General features: G+C 40.3%; 1 protein-coding gene across 4 annotated transcripts in view; it reads right to left on the bottom strand.

The window, feature by feature from the left end:
* Window positions 1-25,849, bottom strand: part of AP2A2 (adaptor related protein complex 2 subunit alpha 2) — a 41,759-nt gene extending 15,910 nt beyond the window's left edge. For 3 of the 4 annotated variants that reach the window (XM_085224341.1, XM_085224343.1, XM_085224342.1), the window contains exons 1-5: window positions 25,638-25,849; window positions 12,214-12,282; window positions 3,845-3,987; window positions 2,857-3,050; window positions 884-1,013 (exon numbers count right to left, since the gene is read on the bottom strand). In XM_085224341.1, coding sequence (XP_085080467.1) covers window positions 884-1,013; window positions 2,857-3,050; window positions 3,845-3,987; window positions 12,214-12,282; window positions 25,638-25,704 — 603 coding nt within the window. In that variant the 5' untranslated portion in view covers window positions 25,705-25,849. The remainder of the gene's footprint in view (window positions 1-883; window positions 1,014-2,856; window positions 3,051-3,844; window positions 3,988-12,213; window positions 12,283-25,637) is intronic. The other variant, XM_085224340.1, reaches the window with a different exon arrangement.
* Between the last annotated feature and the right edge of the window lie 490 nt (window positions 25,850-26,339).

Genomic DNA, 26,339 nt, shown 5'->3' on the forward strand with positions numbered 1-26,339 from the left:
GTTAACACTACCTTTCACTGGCAGTAATTTTTATACAAAAGAAAACTGAGTTAATCCCCATGACAAAGACTGATATTAAAAACTCATTTATTTTACAGACATGTAGACAAATTACACGTCTTTAAAACTGACTAGGATTTTTAATGTGATATTATCATGCCTGCAGAGCATTTCATGTTGTTTTTGTATGAGCTTTGTCTCACATTTGGATAGTACATATAAAACACATTCAGAGAGCTGCACTAAAATAAAGCCTAGATGCAAACTATCTTCTTAAACAAAAGAAGCATGAGTAAAAAAAAACAAGATGCAACAAATGATCCAGAAAAGCATTCTGGCAACTGAATGTGAAGAGTGGCCTTTGTGTAATGCAAACATTTTATATTGCTGAAGACTAAAGTGTTCCCATTACAATCAAAGCAAAGGTCTAAATAGACTTTTTTTCTAAAGTAATCAGAAAAAAAATAGTCTGCTCTCTAGAATAACAGGTTTTTCTTTTTGAACCAGCAGGATAAGAATGACAACATGGATAGCACAGGATAGTGAAGTCCAGGCACTGTTACATCAGGCCTCGCATTTTTAGCGTGTGTTTAACCCTAAGAAAATTAGCATTACATCTATACATCAGACTCAGGATCATAAGGCTCACAATTTACAGTCAGAGCAAACAAAGAACTTATGCATACCATTCCTTTTACGTGCCAAGAATATTTAAGGCAAGTACAGTTTTAATAAAAATTAAAACATACAGCAATTTGTGAAAGAACTTTTTCTTCCATTTCTTTACCCTTGTCTTAAAACAGCAACCCATCTGGTGGAAAAACTCTAGAGAAATAAATTCATACACAGAGTAGGCCAAAGAAGAATAACTAAGCTGATTTACCAAGTGCTGGTCATTGAGGAGATGTACCACTCTGGATGTCCAGTCTCCCATGGGGACAAGGTCAGGAGAAGTTCTATACAAACGCAGCAGGCATAAGGCAGCACTCTGCTTCACACTATCCATGGTATCTCTGCAAGACAGAAACACAATATTTTAAACCCACAGTAAAGTCACAGCAATACCCATGGGCTACAAGTATGCTAAACTTTATACAGGCTCAGCAGTCTCTGAGAGAGAGCATATTTTCAACCGAAGTTTGCTAAGTCAGTTCTTCCTGAGTAACAGTATTTGTTCTGAAATTCATCCTATAAGTTTAACTGATCAAGTGCTCATCCATTACACATCTAGTACCTCCTATAATGATTCTGTTACTTAAAGAGACATCTCACAACTTTTCATCAGAGCTGAAGATCCATCATCAGAACTCCTCATTGAGTCAAGATCTCACTAAATGTCAAGAACAGAAGCTTCTTCCAAACAGATTCAAACAGTTCAGGTCCATTACATTACACATGTGAACTAAGCTGGATCTCCTGACAGGTACTTCATATCAGAGATGAATCATTACCTACTCAACACTCAACAGCTTCATTACCAACAGGCAGCATGCAAATTGACTGGCTGGCACCACACGTGCAACCCACAAGTCTATTCACCTTGGCATCCACAATGCTGGCAGGGGAACTGACTATTTTAGGTGCATTGTACTATTCTAGTTCAGTGAGCTTCCTCTCATGGAATAGTGAATTGGTGTTTTTTTGTTTTTAAGCACATTGCATGTGTCACAAGAGCTAAAAAATAAGTATGGAGCATTAGCAATGAAAGTTTTAAGAGGCAGTTTACACTGTGAAATCTTGGTTAAATGTTCAGAAATGTCCACACCCCCAACAGAAGTTCAGTCTCCTTATTATCTAAGAAGTTACCAATTTTCCATGACACCATCCCATACATCCTTCAAGCCTTGAAGACTTAGGGCATGAAAAGCTCAGTGTTCAAACAAGTCTCAACTGAAAGTGCTCTTCTCTGCTTATGACTGATGAATGCACTTTCTCTACACATGCATAACAAGAAATTTCAAGTCCGAGGAAGGTGGAGTTCCAGGATAGAATTCTTCCCATTTCGTCAATTAAACTAGGCCTATAGTAAGCAGCAGGTGCTGGCTGCTTATTCTTCTCTTTCTGGCCCATATTAAATTTTAGCTCTGTAGAACATTAATATCGTTCAAATATGGTATTATAAAAACAAACTCAAGAGTTCAGAAGTGTTCCACATGAATTTTGCCACAACTAGACATCACTTATTGCATCTTTCTTGTCAACAGCTTAGACTTTGCACATTATTTTAAGTTTCCAAAAGAAATAAAAAAGAAGAAGTCTAGCAATCTCAAGCTTTCTAATAGATTTAGTTAACTACAGTTTAGAAATTTACCAGGTCTGGTCAGAGATTTCTTAGCAGTAAGAAATGAAATTCAGAGTGGCTATGACTACTTGTTGGTTACAGGAACAGCTATTCACAAGGCCATCAGATGAGGCGAGAACATTTGCTCTACAGAATATTAGCACACTCCTTATGAAGTCAGGACTATTAAAAAAAGCTTTTATAAGCAAATTTGTAGTTTAAGCCCCTACTTATTTTTATTTATTTCTCTTCTTTTCATCAAGAGGCAAGGGAAGTAAAACAGAAATTTCAGTGTTTATCAGCACGCATTTATAAAGAACAAAACCTTAATCAGTACACAAAGTTATAAAAATCTATTCAAGATGTTGAGAACCTTAATTTCTCGTGTAGTATCAGTACTCTTCTACAAGCAACTCCACCTTTGGCTTTACCAGAATGTCTGCAGCTATGGGAGACCATTTACAGTGCAAGCACAGGGCTATGCAGCTCAAAGCATGGATTCAGCTGCTCCTGTTAAACCGAGTTACCAAAAAGGTTTATCAGTATTGCATCTGAAGGAGGCATGTCATACCTACCCAGCTACGAGGATTTTTGGAATTTCTCCAGCAAACGCTTCCGCCATCTCGCGGCTACCCACGTTGGCAATGCAGTGCAAAGCCAGACCCATGAAGGTGGGGTTGCGGCTGGCCAGGTCGTTCTTGATTGCGTTGTTTATTAGGCGAATCAGCTCACTGTTAGAGTTCACCAGCACGGAGATGAAGAGATAGCCCTGTGTTTCAGAAAAAGGATAAGGAGAATTTATTTTAGCTGGCACGGTCTGTTTTTTGCTAATGCCACAAGCAATACTTTGAGACGCACGGTGTCTCCAATATCAAATGTGTGGGCAGAAACATAATTAGACACTGGAGTGAAAGCTAGAAAGATGAAGTGCAGATGAAGTAGTCTGATGTCTCCCTTATTTATCAGAAAGCTCAAGGTCTGCAGGTCAATCTGTTTCAGCATGTAATCAAAAGATCATTCTGAGTGAGTGGGATAGTATTTGAATGAGAAGCAAAAGAAGAATCTGGCTTACTGTTTAGGCACTAATACTTAAGAGATACTTGATAAATATGGCATTATCTAAGAAAATTTGAAGAAATTATAGAAATTAAGTTACTTGCCTATTCTGTTTCAAATATAAATGGTTAACCTCTACACAGTACTTAAAGTGAAACTCGTGCTTGTATTATAGTTTGTTAGCAGGAGCTAACATTTCTCAGAAGTCTCTGTCTCTATCTAAATGCAAGACTCAAGACAGTGAACAAAACAAAAACAGCACTGTTGCACAGAGTACACATTTTAGGTGTTATAATTTGTGGAACATTCTTAAAACACTACTGCAACACCCCCTGAGTCACTTACTAGTACAAGATATAAGATCTTTGGTGCAAAAAGGTATTTTCATTTTAGAATCACTGCTAAATCCCAAACAAGGCTTTCATTTGAGGGAGGGGGAAAATACTTATAGATTAAATAGCTAAGGCAGGATATTAGACAGAATGCCCTCTCTTCTATAGTACTCACAATTTGTTTTTCTGTGTATCTATTGGAACTGAGCAGGTTTACAGCCTCCATATGACCAAAGTCAATGTCATGCCCCAGGAGAAAGATGAAAAGCAGCTTGCAGACATATTTTTTCTTACTGTAACCATCCAGAGCCTTGTCACCTGGAAAGTTGGGAAATGAAAAGCAATTAAGCCTATACTGTTTCTATATCACCTATCTTCCTCCCCAGGGAGTTCCACACAAGTATCATTTAAGTACTATACTTAATACCATACTTGAATATAGTAACAAGACATAATTGTATCTAGTAATAAAGACTGACATTTGATTTAATATGAATTACCATGTAAAATAGAAAACCTTTGAGCATTCAGTTATTAGTCAGGTGATGGCAGTTTTTGCACCATTAACCTTGGCATTCAGTTAACAATAAATGAAAACTTCCCAGGCTGCTGAGTTTTATAATCTCAGATGTACTGTCTCACGTGCAAGTATAAGGTAGATGTAAATCACTGAATATTTTTATAGTTTCAGTTGAAAGGTAAGTAATTAATTTAAATTATTATTTGAGCTTTTATTCACTCTACAGGGAATAAATGTGTAAGATACACTTAACTCTGATCTTTATATCATTTTGTGCTAAAAATATGAAAAAGTTGTCCAACAATCACCAACATGTCAGAAAATTCGAGTAAAACATCATTTGGACTTTAAAAAGAAATGAAAAGAGAATTACAGAACAGTCACAGAACACAGGTAGCTTGCTTCTCTTCCTAATGGAAGAAAAATGCAGAAACTCAATAAATTGAGCAGTCACTGAATCAAAGAATTTACATATAAGACTTAAATATTTAATGAAATCTGAAATTCATATAAAGGAAAAGAAAAAACCAACTCTGAAGACTCCAGTGTTAATTCCATTTGCCATCACCCATATCTTAAAGTACAGCCATGAAATAATGCTGTCAGCTAGTCTCTGAATTCTCCTGCTGTGCCACTGGAATGTCTTCTTAGTAAATGTGTTTATAAAATGAAAGCACTCTCAAGTGCTTCATTTTTAGAAACAAAATACATCCTAAGTAGGTTTCATCTTTATTTGATGGTTGGACCAGATGATTTTATTCATCTTTTCCAACCTGAATGATTCTATCTGGACTGATATTGCAGTACCTCTGAATTCTAGAAGCTTGTTAGCATGGTCTTTTAAAGCATTTTATTCCATATTCAGTTACATGAAACAGCACAGAAGCTCACAGCTGATCAGGCAGTCTATTGCTTTTCCAAAAGAAGATACCTTCTAAAAAGTGCTTTTTGCAAATCTCTCTCTCCCTGTCCTAAATCAGGAAGTCAGGGAGCATACACTAAACCACACAAGCTGCAGTGCTGAAGTTTAGTCAGGTTAGCAAAATTTTGATAGATGCTGCTGCCCAAAAGGCTACATAAGCTTCTTAGTCTCTGCATTCTGGGCCCAGAATAACTCCTGTCAGATCAATGTGCATTCCTTCATGAAGGGCAAGTTCAGTCAGAATAGCACTGCATAACGAGAAGCTTAAAAAAAGATCTGCTCAAGTTGTTGCCCTTACCAAAAAAGCTCCACTCTTAAAACAAAAATAACAAAAATCACTTGAGATTTACGTAATGAGCAGCTAAACATATAATTCAAAAATGTCTTAAAAGTCTTACTAGTATGGAAGTTCCCCCTTCTTCCTTCTCATCCACTGGTGCAGGGCCAGCATAGAATTCCTATAGCAAGCATCTCCAGCCCCCATAGATTTCACACTTACCTAACACTGCTATAAACTGGCCTTACAGTTTGTGATGGAATGAATGCTACCATCAGTCTTTCAAGCCACGCAGTGTTACTGAATCAAGAAAAACCACGCTGGTACATTGAAGCAGACAACAAGACAAGGTTATGCATACAGGCTGCAACTATGACCGTGTTTTGGGGGCTGCTTTCTGTTTTGACTCTCTAGTCTTCAAGCTGATATTTTTTTTCCTTAAGAGAAACTCCTAGCTTTCATGTATTTAGTTGTATTTCAAAAAAGAAAACAAATGTAAGCACATGATTAGAGCTGCAATACAGACAGTGATATCCTTTACATTGTCGTCTTTAGACACCATTTGATCTTACAGAATTTGAGTTGTTTGCTTTTTTAACAGCAGTGTATCTCTTACGAACAAGCAGCAGCCTTACCATGAAACTATTTTTGTGCTAATCAGGGAAAAGCTGCCAACCAGCGACAAGCCAAAGGTTTCCAGGCAAATGATTAAAAGAACAGTTGACGTTGCATCCAATTGTCAGATCTTATTACAGTTCAAAGGAAGGGATACTAAATACCCTGAACTCATGTTAGTCTGTGCTCCTCTAGTGGCTGAGATCTACATAACCGAGGACTTGCTACAGCATTTAAAAGCATCAGTATCACGATGCTTCTCTCAGAGATCTAGATGCAACAAAAGGCGTCAGAATGCAGCTTCACATCTACTTCACCATATGTGAAAGAAACCTGAGTCTGCAAGACTGCCCAGCTATAAGAGCAGGAATGCACAGAAGTCACAGGTACAAACCTCATTCTTCCCATCTTCCCCAGTGAGTGCTGTTGACTTTGTGAGATCAAAAAGGGAGCACAGAGCAAAGGAGATAAAAGTACATACACTCAGACTTGCATTGGTTTTCACAACAAATTATTTGTCATGACTTGAACAATGCCATTAGAGCTCAGATTAGCAATGACCTTGCAGCATCTTAGGGTATGTGAAGCATCTTCGATGGAAACTGTGCCATGCAACCCAGCCTCACAACTCTACCATCCTACTACCAGGGCAAAAGCAGCTTCTTTCTAAGGAGGAACACCACTGTAACAGTTCCTGAAACACTTCTCCTTAAGAAAAAAAATACTTACTGTCTGTTTTCAACAGCACAGGCAAATTAAAGATTCTGATTAACAGGAAACCTTCAAATTAAGCCAAGCAATCACCACTGGATCACCCCTCTAAAGCTTTTAGTCCCCAGCAATAACAACATGTTATTTCCACTCTTTTTTTTTTTTTTTTTACCCCCTCACCTTGTTTTAAATACCTTCTGATTAGCTGCGCATTTAAAATAAAAAGTACTGCAAAGCTCTCACTACAGTTATCTAAATTTAACAGTGTTTTGAAGAAAACTTTGCTTCAGATTCTTACTGAAATGTTAACTATACGTTTCTCTCCCAGACAAGTAGCATTTTCTGAGTTCAAAGACTCTTTTAAACACTACTAACAAATCTCTGCTTAAGTACGTGCTAAAATAGTACAGCCCCTCCCAGATCCAAGCAAACATCCTAAAAACAAAAGCAGAAGGAAGTTTTGCATGTTCTGTTATCTTTATTGCAATACACAATCGTTTCTTTCAACTCAGCCCATTTTTAAATGCTTCCATGTACATTTATTTGTAAGTACTACAAATCAAGTCAGCAGAAACAGGAAGGATCCAGAACACGTCAGCAGGTTTTGAGCACAGTGGGGTATTTCAAAGACTACTTGCTTTTTCTGAACAGTTGAGTTTGCTAGATTTCTTTCAGGCAGCCATCTGAAATGGCAGAAATAAGGCACAAATACATAACAAGACCTTCTGGCTCTGAGGCAGGGCCCTTCTGTCCATGATTTGGACCATGAGTTCAAACACAGCATCTGCTTTCCAATTTTATATCCTGCTATGCAGCTACAGAGCCTGCAACCAGCATGAGAGGTCTGCAAAGCAGTTCAGCCCTGTAGGATATTCACTGGGGGACAGAGCAGGGAAACTCTGTCAAGTCCCTCAGGCATCCTCACAGTTGACTGCAATTTCCAAGTCTATAAACAGGTTAGCTTCCAGAACTTCAATAGTGGCTTACATAAAACAGAGTGGATAACATCCTTAAGTGTTCCCCTGCTTTTAATGTGCTTTCTCTCTACATTACTTCAGCTATGTAACTTTACACAGTGACCTGTTTCTGCATACAATGTGCTCATAGCCTAAAGGCCAAAAACCAAAGCTTTTTATGAATGTACCTAAACTTTAATGTAAAGACAGGATTTGTCTTTCTGTGAGTGTGATACAGTCTCAGCCCTCTGAATAGAAGGCTGAACATTTGTGATGACAACCCATACAAATCCATGAGGGAGTAGTATTTAGCTACTGTACTCCCACTAGAGCACCCTTACAATTCAGTTGATAATTGAACTCTGGTTTTACTTCCAACAACTCATTTTGTCAGTGAAGACACTTACTATACCATCAGATTGTCTTAAATCTAACAGCTACTCTTCTAACACAAAACTCATTAAGCAACCAGAAACAAAAAAAAAACCTAAGCTCCAATGTCAGATCAGAATCAAGCAGAAAACACAACTCCTTCATATGCAGAAACACTGTATCAATATTTGGACAGTTTTGCTATTACATAAATTTTTGAGAGATCAAAATTAAGCAACAAATCAATAAACTGGGTATTTTTCACTCAAGAAAGCAGATCTCCTTTACAAACAAACTAATACTCTAATAGTCAGGCCTCTAGTTTGGCTCAAGCCTGGGAACAAGTCCAGCTTACAATCTGAATACAAAACAAACAGAATATTTTTTCTCTGCTTCACACAACTCCTACAACTTCTGCTTTATTACACTGGTGCAGTTTCTTGATACTGCACGTGTCTTATCTCAGTTAATGCAGAAGCATTTGAAGCAACTGTCAAGGACACACTGACCTTAACAACTCAGCTTTCTCATGCTGAAACAAGAGACAGAGCCACTTTAAGTACAGAGGTTCAGAAGGAATCCAGAATAAGTAGCACAGAAGCCAGATCCAAGCCCAGCACCAAGACATACATTGCATCGACTCAAGAAAAGCACAGCTTTCCCTGACACATACAACTTTATCCAAGTCCATTAAGCAGGAGGGTATTTTAAATAGCAGCTTAGCCCAAACAACACGAGCAACAGACTTAATAGCTACTTCTTTGACAGACAAGGAGTATTAATACTTATATTCTCACAATAACTTGCTAGCTACATGAGAATGAGGGGCTAGACACTGCAACAGAACATGCAGTACACAGAAGTCTAGAGGAAAGGACTGACAGTGGCCTCTTATGCTGGGCTCATGCAAGGGCATGCCTGTGACAACTACCAGCTTCCTTCTTACAGCCAGGCCTTTCCCTAGTCACAGGGACACAGCCAGCCTAACAGCTGCATCTTCAGCCATCTAATTATCACAGGGCCCCCATGTACACCATAATTGAGAGATCTCATCTTAAGGGACTCCATTACACATTCGTCTTATTTAACAAACATTAAAAAAAAAAAGTCAGTGATATATAAAAAGGAATGGGGTTAAACTGAGTGACCTTGGTTGAATTAAGACAAAAAATATATTATGAAGTTCAGTTTGTTTTTATGTGAATATCCGCAAAGGAAAACTATGTTGCAAAGCCCACATAGAACTTCTGCAGCAGAAAGATACACAGCTATCACCTCCTCAGGCCCTCAAGGCTGCACGTAGTTACACTGTGACAAGCTGTCCAGACTCAGACCCACCCAAATTTTGACATTTTTGTCTTGTTTTCCTTCAGAGAACCAAGTTACTGTCTTCCATTTGAACGACATCTGAAGTCCACAAAGTAATGTATACACGTAGATCATTTAATGGGAAGGCTAAGTCATATTTCATTCAAGTTACTCCCTTGAATACATACTGATAATTATTCAGAACTACTAAGCTCTGCTTAAAGGATGTTACAAATAATGTAGATCAACTGAAGTTATTACATTGCTTTACTGGCAATACTCTTTAATCATCACCTGATTCATGGTTCTACATAGCTGGAAGTTTTTATGATCATTTCTGCCCTGCACCATGTTGACAACAGAGCAGAACATACGATGAGAGCTTTTCAAGTCAGGTATAAAGTTAAGGAGTTGGGCTAGCAAGCAGAAAGTGAGATACTAACTGAGGCTTGAAGAGATTATTTAACAGGACTCGGCCACAGCTGAACAGTAAAAACCGGACAGCATCCCTGCAACCCACTCCTTAAATTGCTTTAACCATTACAAATTGTTCTGTAATTCCTTATTGCATCAATGACAGCACATTTAGCTGTGAGGTGAACAGAACCTCACGTTTCAAGAAGACTGGAACATCAAAGAGCAAATATAATCCAATTGCAGGAAAGAGATGGAGTCTCAATAATTGATTTGGTGCCTTTCTTTTTTCATTTTTTTTAAACGTGTTTTGATGTTTACAGACTCATCACAAGGGTGATGATCAGTGGCACAAAGTCTAATTGGAGGCCAGAAGCTAGCAGTGGCCACAAGGGTCAATACTAAGTTCAGTCCCATTTAACATCTTCATTGGTGGCCTGGGTGATGGGACAAAACGCTCCCTCAGCAAGTTTACAGACGGTACAAAGCTGGAAGGAGTGGCACCAAAAGGGTTGTGCTGCCATCCAGAGGGAGCTTGAAAAGCTGGAGAATTGGGCTGACAGGAACTTCATCTTTCTTTTCCCAGAATTCATTAACCAGATGACTTCTGTTCTACGTGACACAAAGCAGGCACCACAGAATCACAGAATCTCCTGAATTAGAAGGGACACATGAAGATCACTGAATCCAGCTCCTGGCTCCACACAGGACCATCCAAAATCTAAACCCTAGGTCTGAAGAGTGTTGTCCAAATGCTTCTTGAACTCTGGCAGCTTTGGGCTATGATCACTGATCCAGGCAGCCTGTTCCATACCCAACCACCCTCTCAGAAAAGAACCTTTCCCTAACACCCAACCTGACCCTGCCTGATGCAGCTCCACGCCATTCCCTCAGGCCAATTCATCCAATTTAGCAATCTTCATCATAGGATAACTGAGGTACTTTTGTGACTTTTCTAGGGAAGGCAGAAAAAAAGGAAGTTTACATTTAGTCATCTTCCTGTGCCATCAAATAATGTTTCACTTCCCTTCACAGCAAAGCTCCCATCTGACACTGATGGTGGTCTGATTTTTGGCATAAATACGAGGTTTTGCACAGTCTGTTCCTGAGCTTAGTTTTCCATTATCCAATCCAAGAATAAAACTTGTGTCCATTCTCTGGTGATTCCAGCAGACATTGTGTTCATTCACTCTAAGCAGCAAGCACATTTAGTTTTGTTACTTCCAACTGTATGATCAACAAGGCTGACCTTATTACCCACTAAAAGTAAGCATAACTGTAGCATTTTAACCAAGTGGTTTAATCTCCAAGCAAGATTTATATTAGACAGTTAGCATGTCTTGCAGATAAAGGGACTCAACTTAGCTAAAAACAGCTCAAGAAGTTAGCGCACGTTTAATAATTCAGTCACAGAAATTTATTGCTATTTTATCTTTCTACCAATTTGCCATACACCCTTAAGAGATGCACCACTTAAAAGAACATCAACAGATCCTTATGTAGTTAATGCAATAACTATTTGAAATAGACATGCTAAGCTAGGTCAGGATAGACTAGGAAGGTAAAAAGGTTTAATCCAAAGCCAGCAAGTTCTGAAGCCATATTCTGGGCAGCCTGGTCTCGTGGTTGGTGACCCTGCACATAGCAGGGGGGTTGAAACTAGATCATCATTGTGGCCTTTTCAACTCAGGCCATTCTATGATTCTACATACGACCTCACAGCGGCAATGCCTTATCTAGGTACACACAGCCCCATATCTCTTCAAACAGAATATTTACCACAGCCATTTCTGCTGAAATTTCATTCAGAAGAATTTCAACTATCCCTCCGAATCTTTAAGATTTGAAGCCACGTACAAACTTAACCATTTCATACAGTCACAGCACTGGTTAAGAAGCACTGGTTAACTGCCACCTCTCAAGACAGAACAAGGATAGAATTAAGCATTGCATACAACTTGGTTTCATATGAATAATCTTTGATGCTGTTATTTATGGGAGTGGTCAATATGGCCTCATCAACTACACATTTTTATCTTAATTTTTCTAGAAGAGTTTAATACGTTACTTTCCTAAGCAGATGGGGGTGGGAGGGATGCTTAAATATGTTCTGTTTCACTGAAAAAAATTACACCCACCCATGTTTTTTTTCAAACTAACTCCCAGCCTTTTGCAAGAAAACAGGCTGAGCAGTCACATGGCTGGGTGGCAAAGCATTAGAAAGTCTGTGAACAGTGGCTCATTTTCTTCTGTTATGGCTGAGTCATACGACAGTCAGGAAGTACTGTACTTAAGAGAATGCTTTCAGCAGTTATTTTAACAGCCCACACTCCAGAATTTTGCATATGTCTGCAGTTGACACTCAAAAAAATCCAAACATATAAAAGAAAAACACAAAAATGTAACGAGAAAAGTGAACAGTACAGTTCAGAACAGTCAGTTCACTTACCTTTAAATTTTGACCGGATGTTTGCCAGTTCTTTATTTATTCTCTTTATCTCCGCTTCTTTGCTTTTGCCTGAAATCAAAAGAACAGACATCAGAATACAGTGTTTCAAACAGCTGCACTGACCTCAAGTTTCTTTCCACCCCATCACTTTGCATGAACATACAAACATCAGGAGGAGTTCTTACTTTCCCTTTCCAAAGCAGCATTAGGACCGGATGAAGGCGAGCGCCATAGACAGAACTTAAGCATTGCTTTATATGAGAATCCAAGAAGCTAACGACACAACCATGTTTCAAAACATTTTACTTGCAGCCTTTAGACAGCATGAAAGTCTCACGTAGTTAATCTGAGATGCTTTTATTATTGATCTCCATAAATACTTCAGTTCCTGCATTCTTAGAATAAAATGAGGAGGGAAAAAAAAGAGCAACTTGATTACTAGGTTGACAGTGCTCTTGAGAAAGAAGAATCTTGAGCACAGTCATCTAAACAAGCAACCTGTGGTACTCCTCAGCTCCAGGAGGAGTCAATTCACTACTTCTCTATTGAACAGTCATTCAAACAGCTTCAAAAAGAAAATCTTCATGACCTTAATGGACACTGAAAAAGGAAAGTAGAGAAAGTAGTATGAGTACTCCAAAGACTGATAGCCCTCACACAGAAGGGATAAGCTTAGGTTTACCAGACTTCTGATATGCACCATGGATGTCACCTGACAAAACGGTATTTGCAACACACTTTTCTCACATGACTAACACCTTAACATTCTCAACAATTTATGTTTTGTATCAACCCCTGACCCTAAGGATATGTGTTAGGTTTTCAGGAGCTAACCTAACCCAATTTAGACACACCAAGAAATAAGCTGCAGTTTCAATTTTAGCAGTGCAATCTTATTCAAGTAACACTTGCACTGTCCAAACCAAAGGTGTTTATTGCTTGTTAGCATTTCGGTTTTTGGTGATTGAGATTCTACAACAGTCTGAGTCAGTTATCTCCTGTCTGAGTGAGCGCGGAAGAATGAATTATCCAGCTCAGGCATCGGATTCTATTGGCTGAAGTTTGGTAGAAGGAAATGAGTCCCATTCTAGGAATGCAGAACTGCCCATCTAGTTGAGATGCAGATTCAGAGCCACATGCAATCAGACTTTTCAGCAATTCCCAAAACATCTCAAGTGGCAGCAGGAAAAGGCAGCTTCCTTTACCATCTGTCACAGGTATTCAGCCACAAGGCCGTGAATAAAAGCTTCCTGTCTCTGTAGGAAAGTGATCCAACCTTATCTGCTGGAGATCAGATGCCCCAGTTCCACACATCCCTTTCCCCACACCACCCTGGTCAGTGTAGGGAAGGTATGTGACAAGGCTTGAAGAGCAGGACCAGCACACTGTGGTATCTCCAATCTCATCGCTTTCTTCCACATAAGCATAACTCATGGCATTTAAACACTGTACAACATTTGCATGCCCAGGCTTCCTCTGCTACCCAATAACTGTTTCTCACTCCTTCACAATTCCAAAGATGATCTGGCAGTGGGTCAGATGAACACTGATCAAGTAATTTGAGGAAATAAGTGACTCAGAACAGGTTAATAATAGCAAAGAGGGAATCCCAGACAAATATAAATTATTCCAGTTTGTTACCTCTTCATTTAGAGTAAAAAAGCACAACAAAAACCAATAACAACAAAAACCAACACAACCAGTAAGATTCCACACTTCTAAACAAAAAACAACTTTTGCATTTTGCATAGCATGCAGAAAACTGGTTTATACCAACATGCTCATATGCTCATATGACAATAATGGCCACAGGAGTACAGACATGCAGAAAGACCAGCACACAAAGAGAAACAAGTTAGGCCCAAACTCAAAGCAACTACATAAGTTTGCCTTGTCATTTTAACAAAAATGCTTACAGATGGACTTAAAATGAACGTTTTCATTCTCTGACATTGTTTTATAGACTCAAGTCACTGAGGTGTTGTGTGCACTGCCTACCAAGGCGCCCAACTAAAAGAAAACCATCTTCCCCCACACCCAACCCTGAAAAACCACTTACCTGTACACACTCGTCCACCTATTGTTATTAACATGGTAAAGCTTTTCAGGGCTCAAGGATTCACAGTACTTGTTCTGCATCATAAATCGTATTCGCTATCTAAATGCATCTTGTTTTTCAGATAAAGCTGGAGATATGCCCTGATTTTCATTTGGCCTAGAAACTCCAATTCATTTCCAGACTGACAAGGCTAGAGATCACAGCTCACTTCCTTCACTCCTTAGAATGCATCTGCTTGGATCACAAAGTTTAACCCATTTTCACCAACATTTCACACACACAGCCTTCTTCAAATTCAACTTGGCCAACCTGTAACAAGCAGGTTTTAAAGCACAAGCACCATTCTCCGTATAAAAAGATAACAACTGATAGAATCTAAAGCCTAAAGTGTCTTCTGCCACATATTTTTTATTTGTCTTAATTAAGTAGATTATTTGTCCTGTTCACATGCAGGAGATATGCTGGTGTTCACACCAAAGAGTCTTGTCAGCTTTTGGAATTCAATACTAGACAGAAGTTGGTCTTCTGAAATATATGCCGAAAGGATGCAAGTGTTCATGTAAATTTTAAAAGTCTAAAACTTTCCAAGTTTCCTACACTATCTTCAATCAGTATTCTTCATCAGACCTGAAAACACATTCCTTATTTCCAGCAATTCATCTGCTCTGGTAAAACAAAAATCAGAGGATAAAGTTTTAATTTCTAGAGCTATTCATTTATCTTCTCCTCTGCCAAGTGAAAGGGGCATATCATTTCAAAGTGTCACCAGTGAGGCTGGACACTGTATATCATCTAGATAAACTGGTCAGAGAACACACTTCAGTCTGGGAATCACTAGCTTGAGTAGAATGTTTCATTAAGTTTGGAAGCTAAGTCCTTGCTCTGCATCTTTAGGCTACGGTTAGGCAAAGCCAGGTGCACTGAAATATTTACCCTCAAATATTATTAACTGCTTCTCTAACCTCAGGAAGTGTGGCAATAATCCCTGAAGTTTGAAACGGAGAGGGAGGTAAGAAACACGACAAGTATGTACGTCTCATTCAGCTTTTCTTAACCCAAAGTGAAATTAAAGCTTTTTTCTTTTTCTTTATCCATTATACTCATGCCTTATTGATTACAGCTATAAATTGAGTTCTTCAATCCTAAGAAAGTAACAGAGCATTAGGGGAATCTAGGCTAAAATACTTCAGGAATCTGTGAAGTCAGCATCCTTTGACAGAAATGGATTGCAGCCTCAGCAAAAGAATAAACAAAATCCCACCCCCTGAGCTGGAACAGTGCGCTGCCTGGAAGACCCAGCAGAAACAGCAAACTCTGAATTTTTAGATTCTCTGTAAGTCATAAATCTGCACAGTACACGAACATAAAACCAGCCTGTTTTTAGTAATTCCTGCAGGCTGTTCTATTTTGAATGCACTACATAATCTCATCGAGAACTTGACAAAACATAGCTACCATAGCAACCAACTGGTGATAAAAACTTAACTCCACATATTGGAAACCAAAGTTGGATGATTAAGTCCTAAACCGTCTCCTTATTATACACATTTCGTCCATAAAGCATCTGGAAATAATAAAGAAATTACTTAATATCCTAGGAGTTTCATTTAACTGGCTGTTGCAGGCTTGTCTGGAATGAGCCATTATGGAGTGTGGCAAGAAGACACAGAACAGCTTTTTCTTTTAAAGCTACCGCTTTAACAGCTATCCCAAACATCACCTGCAGGGTTATGAATGTCAACAATGCTGTTAGATAAACAAGACAACTAAAAGATATGCTTTTGTCCCTCAAAATTCCTCCTGCTCTGTTGAAGTTCAAGTAAAATGGCTTAAATTTCGAAGCCAATGAATGAATTTCACTATTGCCCATTCCCAAGGCAAGGCAAAGATCTTTTCCTGAAGCCTTCAACAGTGACACTGCACAGTAATCTTATCCAAACTTAACTTACTGTTCACATGAAAAGTTGACAAAACACAATAAAATCTCACAGTGGCAGATAGTTTTTCTTTGTTACATGTAGAAGGAAAAAAAAACAAAAAACAATCCAGACGACAAAGCATCAGTTTTAGATAGATTTTCCTTCCCACAAAAAAGGAAGTCAGATCTCCCTTCCCACAGCTAAAGAAAACATGTTTAACCAACAAGTTTTCCTCATTACTCAGCTATAGTAACGCTCACTGAAGAATTTCTACGTTTGATTTTGTCATAGCTAGAAATACATAAGCATCCTCAAGGATGGTCAAAAATGAAGATAAGCCCACTGCTGGTGACAGCTGAAAGAGAACTATGCAGAACTATAGGCATTTCAAAGGCAGTCATTCCATGTGTCTCATTTCCAGTCTGTTAAGCAGCTTCAAGAAACTATCAGAGTTGTATTCCAATATGACATGCTGTAGCCAAGCCATTCCATTCAGAGGGACTTCGTAAAGATCACATAATTTATATACTGATGGGCAGGACAGGTAGGATACAAGATTACATCCAGGCCACATCCATCTCACTTTCATTCTTCCTGACTTTTTCCAGCTTAGTATGCCTCTGGTTAAATAGCCACAGCAAGTGATTAAAAGAGGTGACTTTAAGTTAGTACATTTTGGCCAGTTGTTGTGCAGAAGACACATACTTACAGCCACAGAGAATGACTGCTGTCAGTCTTCTCCAAGATGAGTACCTAAGTAGATACCTGGCCACAATATGGTCCAAGGCACTCTGCAAGCAGTTACTTCACATCTGGCAGACTGCCATGCTTCAGACTCCACTGTACTGCATACTGCTTTCATTAGGCAAGGTATATTTATTCTGTGTTCTACTCTTATCTTTAATTACTATCTTGTTTGACAAAGATAGACTACTGAACATCAAAAGTTATCCAGCTCTTCGGGGAATAGGTTACTACCCTTAAACTCTTGGTAATCCAGGCAGTAGTCAAAGCTTTAGTAATATCAATGCGTCTAGGCTTGGGATTTTGCATTAAAATCTATAGAAGAATGAAAAAACAGAAAAGTTACAGGAAAGGGATTGTTGTTTCTGTTCACCTGAACATTCTAGACACACAACAATCCTAATTTAGCAGGACTAAGCAAATACTCCAAGGCTGGAATTAGTGGGCTACTTGTGGCTCATTTAAATGGTGACCTGCTCCAGCAGGATTAACTTGTTGCTGCACTAACTATAAAATGCTTAAGTCAAGTCTGATGCACAAAATGCATCCCACCCAATTGGGCAGAACTGTAACAAGCTCTTAGCTTTTAAATAAACAATCATGTAGAGTTTAGTATATTTCTGACCAAGTCCACACGTTTATTTCCCAAAGGAGCAGAAAAGCACTTATTCTATACAAGTCTACGCAAACACGGAACACAGTAGACTTCTTCAGGCAAGATTTTATTAAAAGACAAGTGTACTGACAACATTTACAGCAAAAGATTTACCTCAAAAAAGTTGAAATATTTCCAGAACTCACCTGGCTCTAAGTTGTTTATGGCCAGCAGCCAGCATAATTAAGTTCACCCACTAATTCATTTATTTCGAATTAGTGCACAGGTTAGAACTGTTACATTGTGTTACCTTGTAGCCTTAACTGCCCTCTGGCCATCTGACTATCCTGTGATTATAGATGTGCCATTATTAGTGTGAAAAGCTATAAGGCATGCTGGGTAGGAGACTTTATTAGCATAAGAAAGAGTCTAACAGCATTCTCTCCTGCTTCTTAAAGGCAAGAAGTAAGGCTAGCTTCTATTTGTGGCGCTACCATTTGTCCAACAGCACATGTCTCTGTGCACATTAAATCATCAAACAGGATTTGAAGACACAACAAGTCTCATTCTGTCTGGGAAAGCAGTACTACAAATGCCACCAAGGCTAAAAGCAGCAGTTTCTTCCACTCCAAACTCTAGTGGCCAGGAACATCTGTTCAGGAAGAACACGAGAGTTCTTACTCAAATCAAGTTCTTAATTTTGAAGTTCTGTCAGAGTTGTCAGCTAGCTTAACGGAGTTAGAAACTTGTCATTATTTGCAAACTTCAGAATTTATTTGTTATCTTAGGTTTTCATTAGCCTCTCCATTTGGAACGTCTAAGGTGACTGGTGAGTTGGTAGAGAATCCACAGCAAAATATGTTGATGTAGTTTAATCATCAGTTTGGTTCAAGGCTATTCCTCCTGAAAGACAGCAACTCCAGACTGTTCCTTGGCACTGCTCTCCCCCAGGACACAGATTTTGGCTACTGCCTTGCATTGCTGCAGGTCAGGAGAATTAGAGAGCCAACACAGCTGAAAGAAAGCTTGGTTTATTTAGGGTCCAAGTGGTAAGTCCAATCTGCTTTACCATAAGTGATAACGCCACCAGAAGAGAGCAGAATACATGACCAAGCAGAGAGCAAGTTCACTACATTCATCGTCCAAGCACACTTCAGACAGCTTAAAGCAATCAGATTATCCACTTGCTAAAAATGGTTACCAGCATGATGCTAAGACTGCATAGCATTCTAAAACTCTACTCTGTCAGGGGACAGAGGAAGATACTGGTTAAAAGAGGGGGATCAAAATAAAGACAAACACTAGCACCTCTACAGCAAAAATCTTGCAAATACACAAAAGAAAATCACATAACACTAACCAGCACACAGTCTTGCATTTGTGAAAGAGCTTCTAAGTACTTGCATACACAACACAGCACATTATTACTTTCATTATATACAGAATATTACATTATTACTTTTACCTGCCAGCAGGACAGTCATGTTACAGTTCTATAGTACAGATTAGCCATTTCCCATGCAGATAATTAATTAGAATCATGAAGTAAAACACCAAATCCATCTTCCACCTCTTTAATTACTGCGACAGCTGGTTATTTAGCACAACAGATGAGAGAGCTGAAAGGAGGTAGGTTACACAGCAATCCAGTGGAGGGGTCTGTCTGCTCTGTGCCTGGCTTTAGGTGAGCTAGCCTGTATAAATTCCTCCATTGGGCTAAACTAGCAAAAGTTCTATGACAGAGCTGCAAATTACAGGTCCACTGGACTATACCTGAAGTAGGATGCTGGTTGTGCTGCTTACAGACCAACCCCACTGTGCATCTAATCCACAGACACTACTGAAAAATGCTGTACCTTTGCAAGATGTTAGTATGGCTTCAGTTCTTTTTCTAAAATTGATTGAGGCTGCAGAACAAGAAGCTTTTTGCTCAATGATTTAGTGATAAAATCCTGATACGAAGAAAAATGCGAATAGATGCTGTCCTTCCACAAGATACATTCAATCAGAGGAAAAAGTGTCTGTCTCTTCTCCCTTCTTTCTCTCCAAACTCCAGGAAAACAAGTCTAGAGTGGCACAATGACTGATGAAAACTTTGTTGTGCTTTGGGACATCCTGTTGTGATTAGATATAAATTGCTACAGTCAAAGAGATCAGTGACACACTGATTGCATTTAAGAACACAGTAGTGCATATTCCTAATATGTTGCACTTTAAGTGGACAATACCCACACAACTTACTTTTCCCCCCAATATGTTGCTGGTTTGTCACTATAACAATACTTCTCATGAAACAGCAGGAAATCACAGGCTTTACTATAATCCAGTAATCTATTAACTCCTTGTCCTTGTAAGGAAAGGGAAGGGGATACAAGAGAGCAAACAGCAGCTTCCAAATCCCATTACAATTCAGATGCTCCAGTTGCTGTAATTCAGTATGAGTTTAATCATCTTAAGTGTTCAACATGGATGCTTTTTTTTTTTTTTTTTGGTCTAAATAGGCATCACAAGTTAAGAAAACCACTCTGTAGTAGGGTCAAGCATTGAGGCTTTTACCCAGCATTAAGATATTCCCCCATATCAAGTGAAAGCCCACTGGAAGCTTGTATCTTAGTGACTTTATGACAACTGCAACATTCATTTGGCAGCTTAGTTGGCAAGACAACATTGACTTCAATCAAAAGAAAGCTTCAAGCCAAGACAACATGCAAAAGCAGAACAACATAAGGCTGTTATGGAAAGCAGCTCTTCCTCCTCCTTCGACTGATTAGTATTTAAGTAACCATTTTCTTAAACAACATTTTTATATAGTATAGTTACACTCCCTTCAGCAGGATAAGGCAGTATTTGCACTGAGGTAATACAAGTCACTGTGGACTCTTTTCCACCTTAACTCACGTTCAAAAAAACAGAAGAACAGTGTGAGGCTTATTCAAACAGAAGAACAGTGTGAGGCTTATTCAAAGTCTCCCAGTTTAACCATCACATCTAAAATGGACTATTCCACCAACCTTAGCAAAACAATGCTATATGTGCTCATTAACTGATGCGACCAATGCAATATTCTCTGCAGCAGCCTTAAGCTTCCTCTTACTAGTCCTGATGGGCAGCCTTTATCCAAAGGATTTCAAGTTCAGCAGATGGTATACTATTCCAGTGACTCTAATGGAGAAGTTGGATGTTATATGAAAGATCCTAGCTCTCATCTATTAATTACCATCTTCATCTACTTTTCTCTTTTCTCTCTCTTACCATCCAGTAAGAACAAGAATTAATGAAATAACTTCTATGTGAAGAGATAGAACCTTGTTTAACATATCAAGTAAGTTTTAACTAAGGAAAAAAAAATACAGCCCAAAGGGAAAGGGACAGTATCTTGGTATAGAAGAACAAAAGGAATCCTTCTTCCCTCTGTTTCAACTTCCAAGGCGACACTGAAAAGGTAAGATAGTTACTGAGAACAGCAAGGGAAATAAAAAACTTTTGTTCTACAGATCTGTGGCAAAATAAGCTTTTATCTCTACACAGGTGCATTTCATCAGCCCAAGAAAAGACAGCTTCCTGATACTACAGTGGAGCATGAGGTTTCCAGTAGTAGTTTCTATTATACTATGAAATATATTTCTACACCAATATCCCCAGAAAAATTTAAAAAAAAAGAAAAAAGAAAAAACCCACACAAAGAAGTGAGTTCTAGTTTTAAGAGTGAACAGCAGATAATGCTGCTGTTGCAACTGAACTGCTTGAGTGACAGATGACACAAAACTTTATCACCAAACACAGAGCCATTCTCACAAGAAAAACAGACTTGGGATGATGAGTCTAACTGCTACATTAGCAAAGACAGCCAAGAGAGCTCATAAAACACCATCCTCCACAGCAAGATGACTTTAGCAACTTTCTAGTATATGCACAAGAAAAAAATAAACATAATTCAGCTAAAAATAAGCATTTCATATGCTTGTATCCACATTACATGGAGATCTTGTATGGTCTTTAGCTCATTAGGCACTTTATCATGGCAGCGATGAGAGCTTCTCCAAACTGGAACTTTTAAGTCTGGATGGCACTCCACTAAACCACAATTCAGAGCTTCTGATCTCCACAACCATCACAGTCTATTTTACAGTACAGCCATGTCTTGCTATTTTCTCAGCAAACCACATTAAATAAGAGCTAACTACCTGCATTATCTTAGCTAAGTGCTTAGTTGAGCTTTCAGTCTTAGTTTCTTGTCTCTTCTTCAGCGGCTCTATAAGACAAGCACAGCCTTTTTACTGTAACTATTTCCTATATGTTACAAAGCAATCCACCGGAATAAAGCTTCTAGAAAAGGCTCATATATCTACCAGCAAGTTGTCAGGTTATTTTCACTTTTCTTAAAAGGTCAGTTTTCTCCACCAGGATCTCTGTAGGCCAAATACACAGCCTAAAACAAGAAAGTGCCCTGAAAAAAAAAAACAAACACACACCCTGGTGAGCTAGCAGAAATCATTTTCTCAAACTTGGGTTTTAAAAAATCACTTGAAATGTTTTTTCTTCATGTATCTTACACTAGTATCATTTTGAAAAAGTCAACACACATATTCAAACAAACAAAAAGTAGCACTACAGACTTGAGAAACCAGCCTAGTTTAAGCAGACTTTTTTAAAAAAATCACATAAAAAAGTAATTTTTAATTCAAAGTTACATGTGTCATACAAGCATTTAACATAGAGATTAAGAATTTATCAGATAAGCAGATAACTCAGGTGCCAAAAACACACTTAGCTGACAGAGTGACAACTTTTATCTGTTAAATACAGACAGGCAACATTAGCTGTTATTCACTTGCACTCAGCTACAGTCGTAAGAACCAAAAATTGCTGTCAAAGATCATTTTTGAAGCACTGTAATGGACTTGTAAAAATGGATAGGCATTACTCCCAGATCAGTAATTCAATATACTTGTAAGAGAATGATTTGTTGTTTAGAGCCGCAGACACTGTAGGTACAAATGCCCCAAAAATAAAGTTGATGTATGATTAAGCATTTCTAAAGAGAAAAGCTCTAAATTTATGTAACTATTCCTTAAAAGATATGTTGTTACCTTGGAAACATGGCTCTGCATCCACCTAAGCACAGTTAGCACATATATCTACATTTTCGATATTCTAACAAATATGATGCAAATTCCCTATCCATGTAAAGTATTTCTGAAAAAGTCTTACATTGTAATCTGAAGGGGCTGTAGACATATTAAAACTTCAGTCATATATGGCAGTATTACAAAAGAGATAAATGAGTCAAACAAAGCCAAAATTGTTCAAAGAAGGGCAACAAAGCTGGTGAGGGGTCTGGAACACAAGTCTTATGAGGAGTGGCTGAAAGAGCTGGGATTGTTCAGTCTGGAGAAGAGGAGGCTCAGGGGAGACCTTATTGCTCTCTATAACTACCTGAAGGGAGGTTGTAGTGAGCGGGGGTCGGCCTCTTCTCTCGTGTATCTAGTGACAGGACTGGAGGGAATGGCTTCAAGCTGGACCAGAAGAGATTCAGGCTGGGTGTTAGGAAATACCACTTCTCTAGAAGAGTGGTCAGGCAGTGGAATGGGCTGCCCAGGGAGGTGATGGAGTCACCGACCCTGGAAGTGTTCAAGGAACATTTGGATTTTGTGTTGAGGGACATGGTTTAGTGAGAATTATTGGTGATTGGTGGATGGATGGACTGGGTGATCCTGTGGGTCTTTTCCAACCTAGGTGATTCTTTGACTCTATGAAAATTAAGACCAAAATTGACACTGCCAGCAGCTATTTTTCACAACTATCAGCTGCACTTGGTATCTAGCTTCCCTCCTACCCAGAACAGGAACATTTTCTTAATTCATATGTCAGAAGATCTTGTTTAACTGAGTAGCTGTTTCTTTTTGTTCTTGACAAATATCTACTCTGAAATGGGAAAGATGGAACTCAAGCCAATACCAGTGCTTGCAAAGCACAAAGTTTTCAGACAGCGCTCTTAAATTTATCTGGGAATCTTAGATACAACAGCCCATGGTTAACTGGCAACCCTTAACAGTAAAGATTCAGGTGCCACTGAACAGCTACCACAGATCACCTACTTGTGGGATCTATCAGCTCTTTCACAACTATTTAGATTTAAAAGATGTGTTACCTTCTTCATTATTAAAATGAGAAAGACACAAAGCTAATTACAGTCTACAAATAGCTGTCTGGACAGAGACGAAACAATCCAGAACTATCTTTGTATGTTTAAATAGATAGAGGGTTAACGCCTTATTTGTTCCACAAATTAGTTACGTCTTTGCTACTCTTGCATACACTGTGAGCATGGTTTATTATCCAAACTGAACAGAGATGGTTGTTCCATTCATCCTGTGCTCCTACAAAATGGAAAGTCTGTGGGGAAATCAGCAATTAATTTGTTCTATCCTTCTAGCTCCAATCTTGTTATTCCAAGTCCTTAAACATAGGGTAGGTACCCCAGAGCTTGACTGTTGTCTTATTTTCAGAGAAATTCAGAAGAAGGGAATACAAGAGAAAAGTGTTAAGCAATTGCAAGACATAAGAGATACTTGAAGAATAAAAATCGTAGTACTTCTAGCTAAAGAGATTAAAGAAGTCATCCCAAAACAACAGTTACAAGGGTGACAGTCATAAACTCTATGACAAGGCGAAACTATGTTACGCATGCAGCTGGCATACAATATTAGTGTACTTGTAGATCTTCAGGAAACATCTGGGTCAACCAGCCAAAGCTCAAGAGCACTAAGATCGTTTTGACCTGATGAACATGTTCTGTATGTGCAGAAGGCAGCTTATAGAAGATATCGAAGGACTTGCAACTCAGTTCAGAAAAAAATGTCGACAAAACCTCTGATGTTAAGAAGATCCAGGCCCTTGAATTTTACATACAAGGTTCCTGTTTACATGACTGACTGTAAGTCCAAATCACCTGAATTCAGTCGAATGAAACTGCACATTTAGGAGGAGACATGTGATTGGTTGAATTTGCTCTGCAGCCTTTTCTGTTACTCCTGGAATAATTCCAAAGTCATCAACACAAAGCCCTCTGAAGCTGGAGCCTTCTCCAATCCAGTTTGTGGTTACCCCAATACAAGCCCAGTCAGAGCACCATAACTTGCACTCAGCAGTCTCCAAATCCACTTTCATCTTTTAAAGAGGCCACCTGGTGCCAATCCTTTTAGAATAGCCTCGAGTAGCCCAGAGACGCGCAGGTGGACAAAACATATAGCCGTTTCATCACGCCAACCACAGCGACCTTAGCCCTTCCCCAGGCAATTCTTGCCACATTGCACACTTAGATCTCTAGCTCAGATTAATATTAACCTGCTCTCACCTGCCATTCCCACGGCAGGGGAGGGTGCCAGGTAGCCCCCAGCTTTCACACGCCCCTTTCAAGAGCAGCAGCCTCCTCCTCCTCTCCCTACAGAGAGCCCTACGCAAGGACATCGCATCCCCATCCCTTAGGAGGCAGACTTTTTCATCCCTTTTATTCATTGAGCAGATCCCAAGAGCCGCCTTCCCCGTCAAATCAGGATTTTAAAGGCGGCTTAAGCCAAGCGTAAACACAGCCAGCGAAGGCCCGGCCCGGCGCGGCCTCGGAGATGCCTGTCGCTTTTCCTGCAACGAGCATCGGCAGCCGCTGGCAGCTCCGGCAGACCCGCGCTGCCCCCCACGGCCCGCCACGAGCCCACCCACCCCGGCCTCGCTCCAACGATGGGCATCGGCCCCCCCTCCCGTTCTCCCCCGACAAACGGGGCCGTGAGGGAGAACGAAGCACCGACGCGCCGCCAGACACACGCCAATAACGCCCGCTCCCGCATCGCAAAGCCTCCCGTCCCGGCGCCCCCTCCCACCCCCCCGCATCTCCCGCCGCCCCCCGGGGCGCGTCGCCATTTCGTGAGGAGCGCGCCGCGAGCGGCTCGCTACGACGGAGGGGGAAGGGAAGGGGAGGGAAGGGCGCCGGGGAGGTGACCGGGGAGATGGATGAGGGGCGGACGCCCCGACCCGAAGCACAACGGCCCCCGGCGGCCGCCGGCCCGGCCCCGTCCAGCCCAGGCCCCGCCGCGCCTCAGCCGCCACTCACAGTTCCGGATATCGGAGATGAAGACGGCCAGGCCTCGCATCCCATCGCCCTTCGACACCGCCGGCATCGTGGCGCGCGATCAGGGCCGCCCAGCGACACGCCGAACCACCGCAACTACCGCCGCCGCCACCGCCCGCTCTCCCCGCGGGGCTCCTCAGGCCGCTGCAGCCGCCGCCTCTGCAGCGCGCATGCGCCGGGGTGGCTCCCGCGCCCCCGCGGGCGGCGGCCGGCGAGGCCGTGGCGCCCCCTGCCGAGCGGAGGCAGCGCCGCAGCGGCCCTGCCCTCTCCGCAGCCCCTCGATCGTCCCCGCGGAGGCCCTGGTCATCCTCCCGTCCGCTGTGCCGTAATGCCCCTTCACGTCCTGGGGCATTACGTGTTTCTCTACTGAAGGCCACAACCAAGCAGAGCAACGCAGTCCCACGTCACATCTCCTCTTGGGATGGAAAACATTTCAAGGTTAAACTTCCTTAAATGAGCCAGAGAGGTTGGACTGCACAGAGCATTTAATCTCATCAGCTGGAAATAGATTCAGAGGGTGTCAAAACTGATCTAGTCTGCCTAAACAACAGCGTGTTGAGAGGTTCAGTCGTAATGCTAGTGGTTAGCATACTTAGTGGATTACAATGACCTCTATAAGCATTAAGGAAAACTGGAGATCACTCATTTAATATTTTCCTTGCATCATTCAAGCTGTTTATTTTC

The sequence above is a fragment of the Meleagris gallopavo genome, chromosome 5, assembly GCF_905368555.1.
Source record: "Meleagris gallopavo chromosome 5, MGAL_WU_HG_1.1, whole genome shotgun sequence".
Taxonomy (NCBI): domain Eukaryota; kingdom Metazoa; phylum Chordata; class Aves; order Galliformes; family Phasianidae; genus Meleagris; species Meleagris gallopavo.